Source organism: Penaeus vannamei, chromosome 34 (assembly GCF_042767895.1).
Source record: "Penaeus vannamei isolate JL-2024 chromosome 34, ASM4276789v1, whole genome shotgun sequence".
In the NCBI taxonomy this organism is placed as follows: domain Eukaryota; kingdom Metazoa; phylum Arthropoda; class Malacostraca; order Decapoda; family Penaeidae; genus Penaeus; species Penaeus vannamei.
Window position 1 is genome coordinate 9,458,688 of NC_091582.1, and position 15,000 is coordinate 9,473,687.

Below are 15,000 nucleotides of genomic sequence, written 5' to 3' on the forward strand. Positions count from 1 at the left end.
GGTCACCCAAGCACACCAACCAGGTCACCGAAGTACGCCAACCAGGTCACCCAAGCACACCAACCAGGTCACCGAAGTACGCCAACCAGGTCACCCAAGCACACCAACCAGGTCACCGAAGTACGCCAACCAGGTCATCGAAGTAAGCCAACCAGGTCACCGAAGCACGCCAACCAGGTCACCCAAGCACACCAACCAGGTCACCCAAGCACACCAACCAGGTCACCCAAGCACACCAACCAGGTCACCGAAGTACGCCAACCAGGTCACCCAAGCACGCCAACCAGGTCACCCAAGCACACCAACCAGGTCACCGAAGTACGCCAACCAGGTCACCCAAGCACGCCAACCAGGTCAGCGAAGTACGCCAACCAGGTCACCCAAGCACACCAACCAGGTCACCGAAGCACACCAACCAGGTCACCGAAGTACGCCAACCAGGTCACCCAAGCACGCCAACCAGGTCAGCGAAGTACGCCAACCAGGTCACCCAAGCACACCAACCAGGTCACCGAAGTACGCCAACCAGGTCACCCAAGCACACCAACCAGGTCACCGAAGTACGCCAACCAGGTCACCCAAGCACACCAACCAGGTCACCGAAGTACGCCAACCAGGTCATCGAAGTAAGCCAACCAGGTCACCGAAGCACGCCAACCAGGTCACCCAAGCACACCAACCAGGTCACCCAAGCACACCAACCAGGTCACCCAAGCACACCAACCAGGTCACCGAAGTACGCCAACCAGGTCACCCAAGCACGCCAACCAGGTCAGCGAAGTACGCCAACCAGGTCACCCAAGCACACCAACCAGGTCACCGAAGCACACCAACCAGGTCACCGAAGTACGCCAACCAGGTCACCCAAGCACGCCAACCAGGTCAGCGAAGTACGCCAACCAGGTCACCCAAGCACACCAACCAGGTCACCGAAGTACGCCAACCAGGTCACCCAAGCACACCAACCAGGTCACCGAAGTACGCCAACCAGGTCACCCAAGCACACCAACCAGGTCACCGAAGTACGCCAACCAGGTCATCGAAGTAAGCCAACCAGGTCACCGAAGCACGCCAACCAGGTCACCCAAGCACACCAACCAGGTCACCCAAGCACACCAACCAGGTCACCCAAGCACACCAACCAGGTCACCCAAGCACACCAACCAGGTCACCGAAGTACGCCAACCAGGTCACCGAAGTACGCCAACCAGGTCACCGAAGTACACCAACCAGGTCACCGAAGTACACCAACCAGGTCACCGAAGTACGCCAACCAGGTCACCGAAGTACGCCAACCAGGTCACCGAAGTACACCAACCAGGTCATCGAAGTAAGCCAACCAGGTCACCGAAGTACGCCAACCAGGTCACCGAAGTACGCCAACCAGGTCACCCAAGCACACCAACCAGGTCACCCAAGCACACCAACCAGGTCACCCAAGCACACCAACCAGGTCACCCAAGCACACCAACCAGGTCACCGAAGTACGCCAACCAGGTCACCGAAGTACGCCAACCAGGTCACCGAAGTACGCCAACCAGGTCACCCAAGCACGCCAACCAGGTCACCGAAGTACGCCAACCAGGTCACCGACGTACGCCAACCAGGTCACCGAAGCACACCAACCAGGTCACCGAAGCACGCCAACCAGGTCACCGAAGTACGCCAACCAGGTCACCGAAGTACGCCAACCAGGTCACCGAAGCACGCCAACCAGGTCAGCGACGTTCACCCAAGCACACCAACCAGGTCACCGAAGTACGCCAACCAGGTCACCGAAGTACGCCAACCAGGTCACCGAAGTACGCCAACCAGGTCACCGAAGCACGCCAACCAGGTCACCGAAGTACGCCAACCAGGTCACCGAAGTACGCCAACCAGGTCACCGAAGTACGCCAACCAGGTCATCGAAGTACGCCAACCAGGTCACCGAAGTACGCCACCCAGGTCAGCGACGTACGACAGCGCCCGGGCCGCATCCCTTTAAGAGGCTTTGTCGCGGGAAGAGAATCCATAGTGTACACGCGCGCCCTCGGGCATCGCAACCCGGACGCGGGCGCACAATAACACACTCCTGCGCCATTGTCCCTGTATGCCCTGCTGGAATTATCATTTTTCCCTTTCTCCTTCTCTTTCCTCTTTCTTCTCCTCCTCCTCCTCTTCGTAAGACCAAAACACGTACCTGCTCTTTAAGATCCCAAGGTTTTTTATTTTTTTGTGTGTTTTTAAAGATGGAACTTATAAACATCACCAAAAATGAAGAAATAAAAAAGGGATAAAGAGTAAGAGAAAAGGAGTTATCGAGTCGAATAAAAGGAGGAATCAGAGCATCTACTCGTCGCGGGGAACTTTCGACGGGTTTCGAAGTTCTCGAATTCATTACATTGGCCCGCGACTCCCTTCCCTCTCCCTTTCCCCTTTCTCGGGCCTTGTTATTTCCTTCTTCTTTCTCAAAACTTATTATTTCCTTCTACTTTCCCAAAACTTATTATTTCCTTCTACTTCTTTCTCAAAACTTATTATTTATACCTACTATTCTACTTTCCCAAAACTTATAATTTCCTTCCCGACTATTATACTTCTTTCCCAAAACTTACTATTTCCTTACCTACTATTCTACTTTCCCAAAACTCATTATTTCCTTCCCCACTCTTCGACTTCTTTCCCAAAACTTACTATTTTCTTACCTACTATTCTACTTTCCCAAAACTCATTATTTCCTTCCCCAATCTTCGACTTCTTTCCCAAAACTAATCACTTCCTTCCCCACTCTTCGACTTCTTCCCCAAAACTAATCACTTCCTTCCCCACTCTTCGATATCTTATCCAAAACTAATCACTTCCTTCCCCACTCTTCGATATCTTATCCAAAACTAATCACTTCCTTCCCCACTCTTCGATATCTTATCCAAAACTAATCACTTCCTTCCCCACTCTTCGATATCTTATCCAAAACTAATCACTTCCTTCCCCACTCTTCGATATCTTATCCAAAACTAATCATTTCCTTCCCCACTCTTCGATATCTTATCCAAAACTAATCACTTCCTTCCCCACTCTTCGATATCTTATCCAAAACTAATCATTTCCTTCCCCACTCTTCGATATCTTATCCAAAACTAATCATTTCCTTCCCCACTCTTCGATATCTTATCCAAAACTAATCATTTCCTTCCCCACTCTTCGATATCTTATCCAAAACTAATCATTTCCTTCCCCACTCTTCGATATCTTATCCAAAACTAATCATTTCCTTCCCCACTCTTCGATATCTTATCCAAAACTAATCATTTCCTTCCCCACTCTTCGATATCTTATCCAAAACTAATCACTTCCTTCCCCACTCTTCGATATCTTATCCAAAACTAATCATTTCCTTCCCCACTCTTCGATATCTTATCCAAAACTAATCATTTCCTTCCCCACTCTTCGATATCTTATCCAAAACTAATCATTTCCTTCCCCACTCTTCGATATCTTATCCAAAACTAATCATTTCCTTCCCCACTCTTCGATATCTTATCCAAAACTAATCATTTCCTTCCCCACTCTTCGATATCTTATCCAAAACTAATCATTTCCTTCCCCACTCTTCGATATCTTATCCAAAACTAATCATTTCCTTCCCCACTCTTCGATATCTTATCCAAAACTAATCATTTCCTTCCCCACTCTTCGATATCTTATCCAAAACTAATCACTTCCTTCCCCACTCTTCGATATCTTATCCAAAACTAATCATTTCCTTCCCCACTCTTCGATATCTTATCCAAAACTAATCATTTCCTTCCCCACTCTTCGATATCTTATCCAAAACTAATCATTTCCTTCCCCACTCTTCGATATCTTATCCAAAACTAATCACTTCCTTCCCCACTCTTCGATATCTTATCCAAAACTAATCACTTCCTTCCCCACTCTTCGATATCTTATCCAAAACTAATCATTTCCTTCCCCACTCTTCGATATCTTATCCAAAACTAATCACTTCCTTCCCCACTCTTCGATATCTTATCCAAAACTAATCATTTCCTTCCCCACTCTTCGATATCTTATCCAAAACTAATCATTTCCTTCCCCACTCTTCGATATCTTATCCAAAACTAATCATTTCCTTCCCCACTCTTCGACTTCTTCCCCAAAACGAATCATTTCCTTCCCCACTCTTCGATATCTTATCCAAAACGAATCATTTCCTTCCCCACTCTTCGACTTCTTTCCCAAAACTAATCACTTCCTTCCCCACTCTTCGACTTCTTCCCCAAAACGAATCATTTCCTTCCCCACTCTTCGATATCTTTAACAAAACTAATCACTTCCTTCCCCACTCTTCGATATCTTATCCAAAACTAATCATTTCCTTCCCCACTCTTCGATATCTTATCCAAAACTAATCATTTCCTTCCCCACTCTTCGATATCTTATCCAAAACTAATCACTTCCTTCCCCACTCTTCGACTTCTTCCCCAAAACTAATCATTTCCTTCCCCACTCTTCGATATCTTATCCAAAACTAATCACTTCCTTCCCCACTCTTCGATATCTTATCCAAAACTAATCATTTCCTTCCCCACTCTTCGATATCTTATCCAAAACTAATCATTTCCTTCCCCACTCTTCGATATCTTATCCAAAACTAATCACTTCCTTCCCCACTCTTCGATATCTTATCCAAAACTAATCATTTCCTTCCCCACTCTTCGACTTCTTCCCCAAAACGAATCATTTCCTTCCCCACTCTTCGACTTCTTCCCCAAAACGAATCATTTCCTTCCCCACTCTTCGATATCTTATCCAAAACTAATCACTTCCTTCCCCACTCTTCGACTTCTTTCCCAAAACTAATCATTTCCTTCCCCACTCTTCGATATCTTATCCAAAACTAATCATTTCCTTCCCCACTCTTCGATATCTTATCCAAAACTAATCATTTCCTTCCCCACTCTTCGATATCTTATCCAAAACTAATCATTTCCTTCCCCACTCTTCGATATCTTATCCAAAACTAATCACTTCCTTCCCCACTCTTCGACTTCTTTCCCAAAACTAATCATTTCCTTCCCCACTCTTCGATATCTTATCCAAAACTAATCATTTCCTTCCCCACTCTTCGATATCTTATCCAAAACTAATCATTTCCTTCCCCACTCTTCGATATCTTATCCAAAACTAATCACTTCCTTCCCCACTCTTCGATATCTTATCCAAAACTAATCACTTCCTTCCCCACTCTTCGATATCTTATCCAAAACTAATCACTTCCTTCCCCACTCTTCGATATCTTATCCAAAACTAATCACTTCCTTCCCCACTCTTCGATATCTTATCCAAAACTAATCACTTCCTTCCCCACTCTTCGATATCTTATCCAAAACTAATCATTTCCTTCCCCACTCTTCGATATCTTATCCAAAACTAATCACTTCCTTCCCCACTCTTCGACTTCTTCCCCAAAACTAATCACTTCCTTCCCCACTCTTCGATATCTTATCCAAAACTAATCATTTCCTTCCCCACTCTTCGATATCTTATCCAAAACTAATCATTTCCTTCCCCACTCTTCGACTTCTTCCCCAAAACTAATCACTTCCTTCCCCACTCTTCGATATCTTATCCAAAACTAATCACTTCCTTCCCCACTCTTCGATATCTTATCCAAAACTAATCATTTCCTTCCCCACTCTTCGATATCTTATCCAAAACTAATCACTTCCTTCCCCACTCTTCGACTTCTTCCCCAAAACTAATCACTTCCTTCCCCACTCTTCGATATCTTATCCAAAACTAATCATTTCCTTCCCCACTCTTCGATATCTTATCCAAAACTAATCATTTCCTTCCCCACTCTTCGATATCTTATCCAAAACTAATCATTTCCTTCCCCACTCTTCGATATCTTATCCAAAACTAATCACTTCCTTCCCCACTCTTCGACTTCTTCCCCAAAACGAATCACTTCCTTCCCCACTCTTCGATATCTTATCCAAAACTAATCACTTCCTTCCCCACTCTTCGATATCTTATCCAAAACTAATCATTTCCTTCCCCACTCTTCGATATCTTATCCAAAACTAATCACTTCCTTCCCCACTCTTCGACTTCTTCCCCAAAACTAATCACTTCCTTCCCCACTCTTCGATATCTTATCCAAAACTAATCACTTCCTTCCCCACTCTTCGATATCTTATCCAAAACTAATCATTTCCTTCCCCACTCTTCGATATCTTATCCAAAACTAATCATTTCCTTCCCCACTCTTCGATATCTTATCCAAAACTAATCATTTCCTTCCCCACTCTTCGATATCTTATCCAAAACTAATCATTTCCTTCCCCACTCTTCGATATCTTATCCAAAACTAATCATTTCCTTCCCCACTCTTCGATATCTTATCCAAAACTAATCACTTCCTTCCCCACTCTTCGATATCTTATCCAAAACTAATCATTTCCTTCCCCACTCTTCGATATCTTATCCAAAACTAATCACTTCCTTCCCCACTCTTCGACTTCTTCCCCAAAACGAATCACTTCCTTCCCCACTCTTCGATATCTTATCCAAAACTAATCACTTCCTTCCCCACTCTTCGATATCTTATCCAAAACTAATCACTTCCTTCCCCACTCTTCGATATCTTATCCAAAACTAATCATTTCCTTCCCCACTCTTCGATATCTTATCCAAAACTAATCACTTCCTTCCCCACTCTTCGACTTCTTCCCCAAAACTAATCATTTCCTTCCCCACTCTTCGATATCTTTAACAAAACTAATCACTTCCTTCCCCACTCTTCGATATCTTATCCAAAACTAATCACTTCCTTCCCCACTCTTCGATATCTTATCCAAAACTAATCACTTCCTTCCCCACTCTTCGACTTCTTCCCCAAAACGAATCATTTCCTTCCCCACTCTTCGATATCTTATCCAAAACTAATCACTTCCTTCCCCACTCTTCGACTTCTTTCCCAAAACTAATCATTTCCTTCCCCACTCTTCGATATCTTATCCAAAACTAATCATTTCCTTCCCCACTCTTCGATATCTTATCCAAAACTAATCATTTCCTTCCCCACTCTTCGATATCTTATCCAAAACTAATCATTTCCTTCCCCACTCTTCGATATCTTATCCAAAACTAATCACTTCCTTCCCCACTCTTCGATATCTTATCCAAAACTAATCATTTCCTTCCCCACTCTTCGATATCTTATCCAAAACTAATCACTTCCTTCCCCACTCTTCGATATCTTATCCAAAACTAATCATTTCCTTCCCCACTCTTCGATATCTTATCCAAAACTAATCATTTCCTTCCCCACTCTTCGATATCTTATCCAAAACTAATCATTTCCTTCCCCACTCTTCGATATCTTATCCAAAACTAATCATTTCCTTCCCCACTCTTCGATATCTTATCCAAAACTAATCATTTCCTTCCCCACTCTTCGATATCTTATCCAAAACTAATCATTTCCTTCCCCACTCTTCGATATCTTATCCAAAACTAATCACTTCCTTCCCCACTCTTCGATATCTTATCCAAAACTAATCATTTCCTTCCCCACTCTTCGATATCTTATCCAAAACTAATCATTTCCTTCCCCACTCTTCGATATCTTATCCAAAACTAATCATTTCCTTCCCCACTCTTCGATATCTTATCCAAAACTAATCATTTCCTTCCCCACTCTTCGATATCTTATCCAAAACTAATCATTTCCTTCCCCACTCTTCGATATCTTATCCAAAACTAATCACTTCCTTCCCCACTCTTCGATATCTTATCCAAAACTAATCATTTCCTTCCCCACTCTTCGATATCTTATCCAAAACTAATCACTTCCTTCCCCACTCTTCGATATCTTATCCAAAACTAATCATTTCCTTCCCCACTCTTCGATATCTTATCCAAAACTAATCACTTCCTTCCCCACTCTTCGATATCTTATCCAAAACTAATCACTTCCTTCCCCACTCTTCGATATCTTATCCAAAACTAATCATTTCCTTCCCCACTCTTCGATATCTTATCCAAAACTAATCACTTCCTTCCCCACTCTTCGATATCTTATCCAAAACTAATCACTTCCTTCCCCACTCTTCGATATCTTATCCAAAACTAATCACTTCCTTCCCCACTCTTCGATATCTTATCCAAAACTAATCACTTCCTTCCCCACTCTTCGATATCTTATCCAAAACTAATCACTTCCTTCCCCACTCTTCGATATCTTATCCAAAACTAATCACTTCCTTCCCCACTCTTCGATATCTTATCCAAAACTAATCACTTCCTTCCCCACTCTTCGATATCTTATCCAAAACTAATCACTTCCTTCCCCACTCTTCGATATCTTATCCAAAACTAATCACTTCCTTCCCCACTCTTCGATATCTTATCCAAAACTAATCACTTCCTTCCCCACTCTTCGATATCTTATCCAAAACTAATCACTTCCTTCCCCACTCTTCGATATCTTATCCAAAACTAATCATTTCCTTCCCCACTCTTCGATATCTTATCCAAAACTAATCACTTTCCTTCCCCACTCTTCGATATCTTATCCAAAACTAATCACTTCCTTCCCCACTGTTCCATACCTTATCCAATACTAATCACTTCCTTCCCCACTCTTCGATATCTTATCCAAAACTAATCACTTCCTTCCCCTCTCTTCGATATCTTTCCCAAAACTAATCACTTCCTTCCCCACTCTTCGATATCTTATCCAAAACTAATCACTTCCTTCCCCACTCTTCGATATCTTATCCAAAACTAATCACTTCCTTCCCCACTCTTCGATATCTTATCCAAAACTAATCACTTCCTTCCCCACTCTTCGATATCTTATCCAAAACTAATCACTTCCTTCCCCACTCTTCGATATCTTATCCAAAACTAATCACTTCCTTCCCCACTCTTCGATATCTTATCCAAAACTAATCACTTCCTTCCCCACTCTTCGATATCTTATCCAAAACTAATCACTTCCTTCCCCACTCTTCGATATCTTATCCAAAACTAATCACTTCCTTCCCCACTCTTCGATATCTTATCCAAAACTAATCACTTCCTTCCCCACTCTTCGATATCTTATCCAAAACTAATCACTTCCTTCCCCACTCTTCGATATCTTATCCAAAACTAATCACTTCCTTCCCCACTCTTCGATATCTTATCCAAAACTAATCATTTCCTTCCCCACTCTTCGATATCTTATCCAAAACTAATCACTTCCTTCCCCACTCTTCGATATCTTATCCAAAACTAATCACTTCCTTCCCCACTCTTCGATATCTTATCCAAAACTAATCACTTCCTTCCCCACTCTTCGATATCTTATCCAAAACTAATCACTTCCTTCCCCACTCTTCGATATCTTATCCAAAACTAATCACTTCCTTCCCCACTCTTCGATATCTTATCCAAAACTAATCACTTCCTTCCCCACTCTTCGATATCTTATCCAAAACTAATCATTTCCTTCCCCACTCTTCGATATCTTATCCAAAACTAATCACTTCCTTCCCCACTCTTCGATATCTTATCCAAAACTAATCACTTCCTTCCCCACTCTTCGATATCTTATCCAAAACTAATCACTTCCTTCCCCACTCTTCGATATCTTATCCAAAACTAATCATTTCCTTCCCCACTCTTCGATATCTTATCCAAAACTAATCACTTCCTTCCCCACTCTTCGATATCTTATCCAAAACTAATCACTTCCTTCCCCACTCTTCGATATCTTATCCAAAACTAATCATTTCCTTCCCCACTCTTCGATATCTTATCCAAAACTAATCACTTCCTTCCCCACTCTTCGATATCTTATCCAAAACTAATCACTTCCTTCCCCACTCTTCGATATCTTATCCAAAACTAATCATTTCCTTCCCCACTCTTCGATATCTTATCCAAAACTTCCTTCCCCACTCTTCGATATCTTATCCAAAACTAATCACTTCCTTCCCCACTCTTCGATATCTTATCCAAAACTAATCACTTCCTTCCCCACTCTTCGATATCTTATCCAAAACTAATCACTTCCTTCCCCACTCTTCGATATCTTATCCAAAACTAATCACTTCCTTCCCCACTCTTCGATATCTTATCCAAAACTAATCACTTCCTTCCCCACTCTTCGATATCTTATCCAAAACTAATCACTTCCTTCCCCACTCTTCGATATCTTATCCAAAACTAATCACTTCCTTCCCCACTCTTCGATATCTTATCCAAAACTAATCACTTCCTTCCCCACTCTTCGATATCTTATCCAAAACTAATCATTTCCTTCCCCACTCTTCGATATCTTATCCAAAACTAATCACTTCCTTCCCCACTCTTCGATATCTTATCCAAAACTAATCACTTCCTTCCCCACTCTTCGATATCTTATCCAAAACTAATCACTTCCTTCCCCACTCTTCGATATCTTATCCAAAACTAATCATTTCCTTCCCCACTCTTCGATATCTTATCCAAAACTAATCACTTCCTTCCCCACTCTTCGATATCTTATCCAAAACTAATCACTTCCTTCCCCACTCTTCGATATCTTATCCAAAACTAATCACTTCCTTCCCCACTCTTCGATATCTTATCCAAAACTAATCATTTCCTTCCCCACTCTTCGATATCTTATCCAAAACTAATCACTTCCTTCCCCACTCTTCGATATCTTATCCAAAACTAATCACTTCCTTCCCCACTCTTCGATATCTTATCCAAAACTAATCACTTCCTTCCCCACTCTTCGATATCTTATCCAAAACTAATCATTTCCTTCCCCACTCTTCGATATCTTATCCAAAACTAATCACTTCCTTCCCCACTCTTCGATATCTTATCCAAAACTAATCACTTCCTTCCCCACTCTTCGATATCTTATCCAAAACTAATCACTTCCTTCCCCACTCTTCGATATCTTATCCAAAACTAATCATTTCCTTCCCCACTCTTCGATATCTTATCCAAAACTAATCACTTCCTTCCCCACTCTTCGATATCTTATCCAAAACTAATCACTTCCTTCCCCACTCTTCGATATCTTATCCAAAACTAATCACTTCCTTCCCCACTCTTCGATATCTTATCCAAAACTAATCACTTCCTTCCCCACTCTTCGATATCTTATCCAAAACTAATCACTTCCTTCCCCACTCTTCGATATCTTATCCAAAACTAATCACTTCCTTCCCCACTCTTCGATATCTTATCCAAAACTAATCACTTCCTTCCCCACTCTTCGATATCTTATCCAAAACTAATCACTTCCTTCCCCACTCTTCGATATCTTATCCAAAACTAATCACTTCCTTCCCCACTCTTCGATATCTTATCCAAAACTAATCACTTCCTTCCCCACTCTTCGATATCTTATCCAAAACTAATCACTTCCTTCCCCACTCTTCGATATCTTATCCAAAACTAATCACTTCCTTCCCCACTCTTCGATATCTTATCCAAAACTAATCATTTCCTTCCCCACTCTTCGATATCTTATCCAAAACTAATCATTTCCTTCCCCACTCTTCGATATCTTATCCAAAACTAATCACTTCCTTCCCCACTCTTCGATATCTTATCCAAAACTAATCACTTCCTTCCCCACTCTTCGATATCTTATCCAAAACTAATCACTTCCTTCCCCACTCTTCGATATCTTATCCAAAACTAATCACTTCCTTCCCCACTCTTCGATATCTTATCCAAAACTAATCACTTCCTTCCCCACTCTTCGATATCTTATCCAAAACTAATCACTTCCTTCCCCACTCTTCGATATCTTATCCAAAACTAATCATTTCCTTCCCCACTCTTCGATATCTTATCCAAAACTAATCACTTCCTTCCCCACTCTTCGATATCTTATCCAAAACTAATCACTTCCTTCCCCACTCTTCGATATCTTATCCAAAACTAATCACTTCCTTCCCCACTCTTCGATATCTTATCCAAAACTAATCATTTCCTTCCCCACTCTTCGATATCTTATCCAAAACTAATCACTTCCTTCCCCACTCTTCGATATCTTATCCAAAACTAATCACTTCCTTCCCCACTCTTCGATATCTTATCCAAAACTAATCACTTCCTTCCCCACTCTTCGATATCTTATCCAAAACTAATCACTTCCTTCCCCACTCTTCGATATCTTATCCAAAACTAATCATTTCCTTCCCCACTCTTCGATATCTTATCCAAAACTAATCACTTCCTTCCCCACTCTTCGATATCTTATCCAAAACTAATCACTTCCTTCCCCACTCTTCGATATCTTATCCAAAACTAATCATTTCCTTCCCCACTCTTCGATATCTTATCCAAAACTAATCACTTCCTTCCCCACTCTTCGATATCTTATCCAAAACTAATCACTTCCTTCCCCACTCTTCGATATCTTATCCAAAACTAATCATTTCCTTCCCCACTCTTCGATATCTTATCCAAAACTAATCATTTCCTTCCCCACTCTTCGATATCTTATCCAAAACTAATCACTTCCTTCCCCACTCTTCGATATCTTATCCAAAACTAATCATTTCCTTCCCCACTCTTCGATATCTTATCCAAAACTAATCACTTCCTTCCCCACTCTTCGATATCTTATCCAAAACTAATCACTTCCTTCCCCACTCTTCGATATCTTATCCAAAACTAATCACTTCCTTCCCCACTCTTCGATATCTTATCCAAAACTAATCACTTCCTTCCCCACTCTTCGATATCTTATCCAAAACTAATCATTTCCTTCCCCACTCTTCGATATCTTATCCAAAACTAATCACTTCCTTCCCCACTCTTCGATATCTTATCCAAAACTAATCATTTCCTTCCCCACTCTTCGATATCTTATCCAAAACTAATCACTTCCTTCCCCACTCTTCGATATCTTATCCAAAACTAATCATTTCCTTCCCCACTCTTCGATATCTTATCCAAAACTAATCACTTCCTTCCCCACTCTTCGATATCTTATCCAAAACTAATCACTTCCTTCCCCACTCTTCGATATCTTATCCAAAACTAATCACTTCCTTCCCCACTCTTCGATATCTTATCCAAAACTAATCATTTCCTTCCCCACTCTTCGATATCTTATCCAAAACTAATCACTTCCTTCCCCACTCTTCGATATCTTATCCAAAACTAATCACTTCCTTCCCCACTCTTCGATATCTTATCCAAAACTAATCATTTCCTTCCCCACTCTTCGATATCTTATCCAAAACTAATCACTTCCTTCCCCACTCTTCGATATCTTATCCAAAACTAATCACTTCCTTCCCCACTCTTCGATATCTTATCCAAAACTAATCACTTCCTTCCCCACTCTTCGATATCTTATCCAAAACTAATCACTTCCTTCCCCACTCTTCGATATCTTATCCAAAACTAATCATTTCCTTCCCCACTCTTCGATATCTTATCCAAAACTAATCACTTCCTTCCCCACTCTTCGATATCTTATCCAAAACTAATCACTTCCTTCCCCACTCTTCGATATCTTATCCAAAACTAATCACTTCCTTCCCCACTCTTCGATATCTTATCCAAAACTAATCACTTCCTTCCCCACTCTTCGATATCTTATCCAAAACTAATCATTTCCTTCCCCACTCTTCGATATCTTATCCAAAACTAATCACTTCCTTCCCCACTCTTCGATATCTTATCCAAAACTAATCATTTCCTTCCCCACTCTTCGATATCTTATCCAAAACTAATCACTTCCTTCCCCACTCTTCGATATCTTATCCAAAACTAATCACTTCCTTCCCCACTCTTCGATATCTTATCCAAAACTAATCACTTCCTTCCCCACTCTTCGATATCTTATCCAAAACTAATCACTTCCTTCCCCACTCTTCGATATCTTATCCAAAACTAATCACTTCCTTCCCCACTCTTCGATATCTTATCCAAAACTAATCACTTCCTTCCCCACTCTTCGATATCTTATCCAAAACTAATCACTTCCTTCCCCACTCTTCGATATCTTAACCAAAACTAATCACTTCCTTCCCCACTCTTCGATATCTTATCCAAAACTAATCAGTTCCTTCCCCACTCTTCGATATCTTATCCAAAACTAATCACTTCCTTCCCCACTCTTCCATATCTTATCCAAAACTAATCATTTCCTTCCCCACTCTTCGATATCTTATCCAAAACTAATCATTTCCTTCCCCACTCTTCGATATCTTATCCAAAACTAATCATTTCCTTCCCCACTCTTCGATATCTTATCCAAAACTAATCATTTCCTTCCCCACTCTTCGATATCTTATCCAAAACTAATCATTTCCTTCCCCACTCTTCGACTTCTTCCCCAAAACGAATCATTTCCTTCCCCACTCTTCGACTTCTTCCCCAAAACGAATCATTTCCTTCCCCACTCTTCGACTTCTTTCCCAAAACTAATCACTTCCTTCCCCACTCTTCGATATCTTTCCCAAAACTAATCATTTCTTTCCCCACTCTTTGACTTCTTCCCCAAAACGAATAATTTCCTTCCCCACTCTTCGACTTCTTTCCCAAAACTAATAATTTCCTTCCCCACTCTTCGACTTCTTTCCCCATACTAATCATTTCCTTCCCCACTCTGCCAGTTCTTTCCCAAAACTTCTTACTTCTTTCCCAGTCCTTGTCATTTCCTCCCCAATCTTCTTTCCCAAAACTTATAATTTCCTCCCCACTCTCCTACTTCTTTCCCAGACCTTATCATTTCCTCCCCACTCTTCTACTTCTTTCCCAATCTAATCATTTCCTTCCCCACTCTTCGACTTCTTTCCCAGACCTTATCATTTCCTCCCCACTCTTCGACTTCTTTCCTAGACCTTATTATTTCTTTCTCTGTGTTATCCTTTGCACAGAACGAAACACAAATAAGGGGTGAGTGAAATTCCGCGATTATTCTACCTCCCACATTCTAGATCATACCAGAGAACTGAGCGTAAAATTAACTAATATGTGCAGATATAATATTAT

At 41.6% G+C, this 15,000-nt stretch overlaps 2 protein-coding genes across 2 annotated transcripts in view; one reads left to right on the plus strand and one right to left on the minus strand.

Annotated features, from left to right (window-relative positions):
• LOC138859211 (uncharacterized protein DKFZp434B061-like) overlaps nucleotides 1-2,067 on the plus strand; it is a 10,427-nt gene extending 8,360 nt beyond the window's left edge. Inside the window, exons 3-4 of the mRNA XM_070113420.1 lie at nucleotides 1-771; nucleotides 816-2,067. The exon at nucleotides 1-771 is cut by the window's left edge and continues 629 nt beyond it. Coding sequence (XP_069969521.1) covers nucleotides 1-771; nucleotides 816-2,067 — 2,023 coding nt within the window. The remainder of the gene's footprint in view (nucleotides 772-815) is intronic.
• The window catches only part of Ent2 (Equilibrative nucleoside transporter 2), a 480,097-nt gene that overhangs the window by 263,360 nt on the left and 201,737 nt on the right, over nucleotides 1-15,000 (minus strand). The gene's annotated exons all lie outside the window — the stretch shown is intronic.